The sequence below is a fragment of the Penaeus monodon genome, chromosome 10 (assembly GCF_015228065.2).
Source record: "Penaeus monodon isolate SGIC_2016 chromosome 10, NSTDA_Pmon_1, whole genome shotgun sequence".
NCBI classification, from domain to species: Eukaryota; Metazoa; Arthropoda; class Malacostraca; order Decapoda; family Penaeidae; genus Penaeus; species Penaeus monodon.
Window position 1 is genome coordinate 42,919,841 of NC_051395.1, and position 2,500 is coordinate 42,922,340.

The 2,500-nt window shown below is 42.2% G+C and overlaps 1 protein-coding gene across 1 annotated transcript in view; it reads left to right on the plus strand.

Annotated features, from left to right (window-relative positions):
* LOC119578075 overlaps positions 1 to 838 on the plus strand; it is a 16,762-nt gene extending 15,924 nt beyond the window's left edge. The window contains exon 6 of the mRNA XM_037925797.1: positions 465 to 838. Within this exon, the coding sequence (XP_037781725.1) occupies positions 465 to 584 (120 nt within the window). The 3' untranslated portion in view covers positions 585 to 838. The remainder of the gene's footprint in view (positions 1 to 464) is intronic.
* Positions 839 to 2,500: the final 1,662 nt, after the last annotated feature.

Consider the following 2,500-nt stretch of genomic DNA (forward strand, 5'->3'; position numbering starts at 1 on the left):
GTGTGTGTGTGTGTGTGTACACACACACACATACACACACACACACACACACACACACACACACACACACACACACACACACACACACAAACACACACAAACACACACACACACACACACGCACACACACACACACACACACACACACACACACACACACACACACACACACAAACACACACACACACACACACATATATATATATACATAATATATATATATATATATATATATATGTATATATATATATATATATATATATATATATATATATATATATATATATATATATATATATATATTTATTTATTCATTTATATCCGCGTGCGTTTGTGAGTGCACACACACACACACACCACATACATATGAATATTCAAATAAATAAACCTTTGTTTTCTATCACAGTATACAAAGATTATTTTGCCGATGCCTCTCTCTTCATCTCACATTTCCCCTGACACAGGAAACGCTGACGTGCACAAGACCGGAAGACGCTGTTCCCTGTGAGGAAGTTGCGTCCTTTTACTTCGTCAACGGCGCCTTCGGTAAAGTTGACGAGCCTTTCAGTAGAAACGAGATTTAGGCCTATCGTGGCACCCTCCGTGGTACCTTGCTCTCGGCAGGTGTCAATTTTATGGTAGTCATGACGACTACGTGTGCCAGAATTATTATTAATTTTATTACTATTTCTAGTTTTGTAGTTTATTTTATGTTAAATGATTCTATGTTCTTTTATTTTTTCATATGAACTGTTCTCGACGCCTTTATTTTGTCTTTTTGTCCATCGGCGTTGAGACCTATGTCATGGTTGTACGACTGAATAAATGTATTTTCCTACACGATCATTATTATACCCAACATATATCTTCTATAAACTCTTCTTAGCCACATTTGTATCATTCATCTGTCTAACAATGACGACCACCGTATAGTTATGGAATTAAGCCGTGAGACATGGTTAAGTATGTAAGTATATCGATAGGACATCAAATATAAATCCCTCTATTACTTATCCACCTTATATTTCACTACATTTTCCCTACATGACATCAAATTCCATGTAAGATTTTTCCCTATCTAATTTTATCATCTATACATTACCAATGTGCAGCGACTAAGTGTACGAGCATAAACATGGTATAAAGAACACACTGTACAATGGTAAGCTTCTACAACATATACATATCACAGTCTTAATTTCCGCCCCATCATCTCCTTAGACAAGTTCATCTATGTGTTCAAGACGCGCGTGTGTTCATAAGTCTAACGAACATCTACGTCTAAATAAGGCATGTAGAACCAATACAAGTAATACTTCAAAATGAAGACATGGTTAATCAGGATTACATTGGAATTATATATCTTTTCTTGACTAACTGTAATGAACTATGAAAATTCCAGACTGGTTGCACACCGCTTGTGTATACAATATTTAAGGTTTCTCGGAGGACAAGCTGGAAAAACGAGCAGAAAATATTCACCTTAATTACTATTTATTAATGATATAGAATCGAGACAATTATCTAGAATCAATGTAATTTACTTCCACTTGGTATGCAAATAATACTAAAAAATAAAAGATTTCGACGAATGATAATCAAAATGTTGTCCTGCCACACGGGAACCTTAATTTGAAACACGTTGAAAATCAAAGCTACCACTCACAACCAGATTATATGCGAGATATAATCAGAAGTGAGTTCAGGTGCGTTACATTCCCGAGGTCTTACGAAATGATAGCTCAGCATTATAGCAGCACAGCCCTACATTTATACATACAATTATCTTACAATGATACAAGAGGAGTCCGTCTCCCTTCCCTCTAGTCCTCAGGCCACCTTGTCGGCCTCTCTGGTCAAGGGCCGCCCGTCCTTAGGCTTCGCGCTGGTCTTACATCCCGCCGACGGCTGACACGACAACGCGGTCTCTTCGGCAAAGGTCTGACGGCTCCTCACAGCCTGGCGAGGCGAGGCTTCCACGGGTACGACGTCAGGAGGGGGGGACGGACCGCCCCTCTGTCGCTGGCGGACCTCCCCGTCTTCCTGCACCGCCACCAGGTCGGGCTGAGGGTTGTGGAGCGAGATGTAGCCCGTGTCGGGTCGCAGCGGCTGCACGGAGGCGCCGGACTTGCGCGAGCCGCCAGAGTCCGGCAGCGCCAGGTTCAGGGACTGGAAGCTCCATGACCTACGGGTGGACGGGTGCCTGGCGCCTCGCTCCCGCTCCCGGAGCAGCTGGCTCAGGCTGCGGCTCTGCGCCCGCGCCTCTATGGGCAGAGCGGGGCGCTGCACGCTGCAACGGGCACGGAGGCGTCAGGTTTGTGCTGCATCAAAATTTATTGTGGACTGAGGAGATGAACTTTTACGTGTGTTGGTGCGTGTTCTTATAACAGATAAAGCACAGGAACAAAGAAACCCAAAAGAAAAAATAAAGCTGTTTATAGTAGGGACCAGCCATACTGTATTGGAATAAAATATCCACAAAATAAATATAATCATCAAA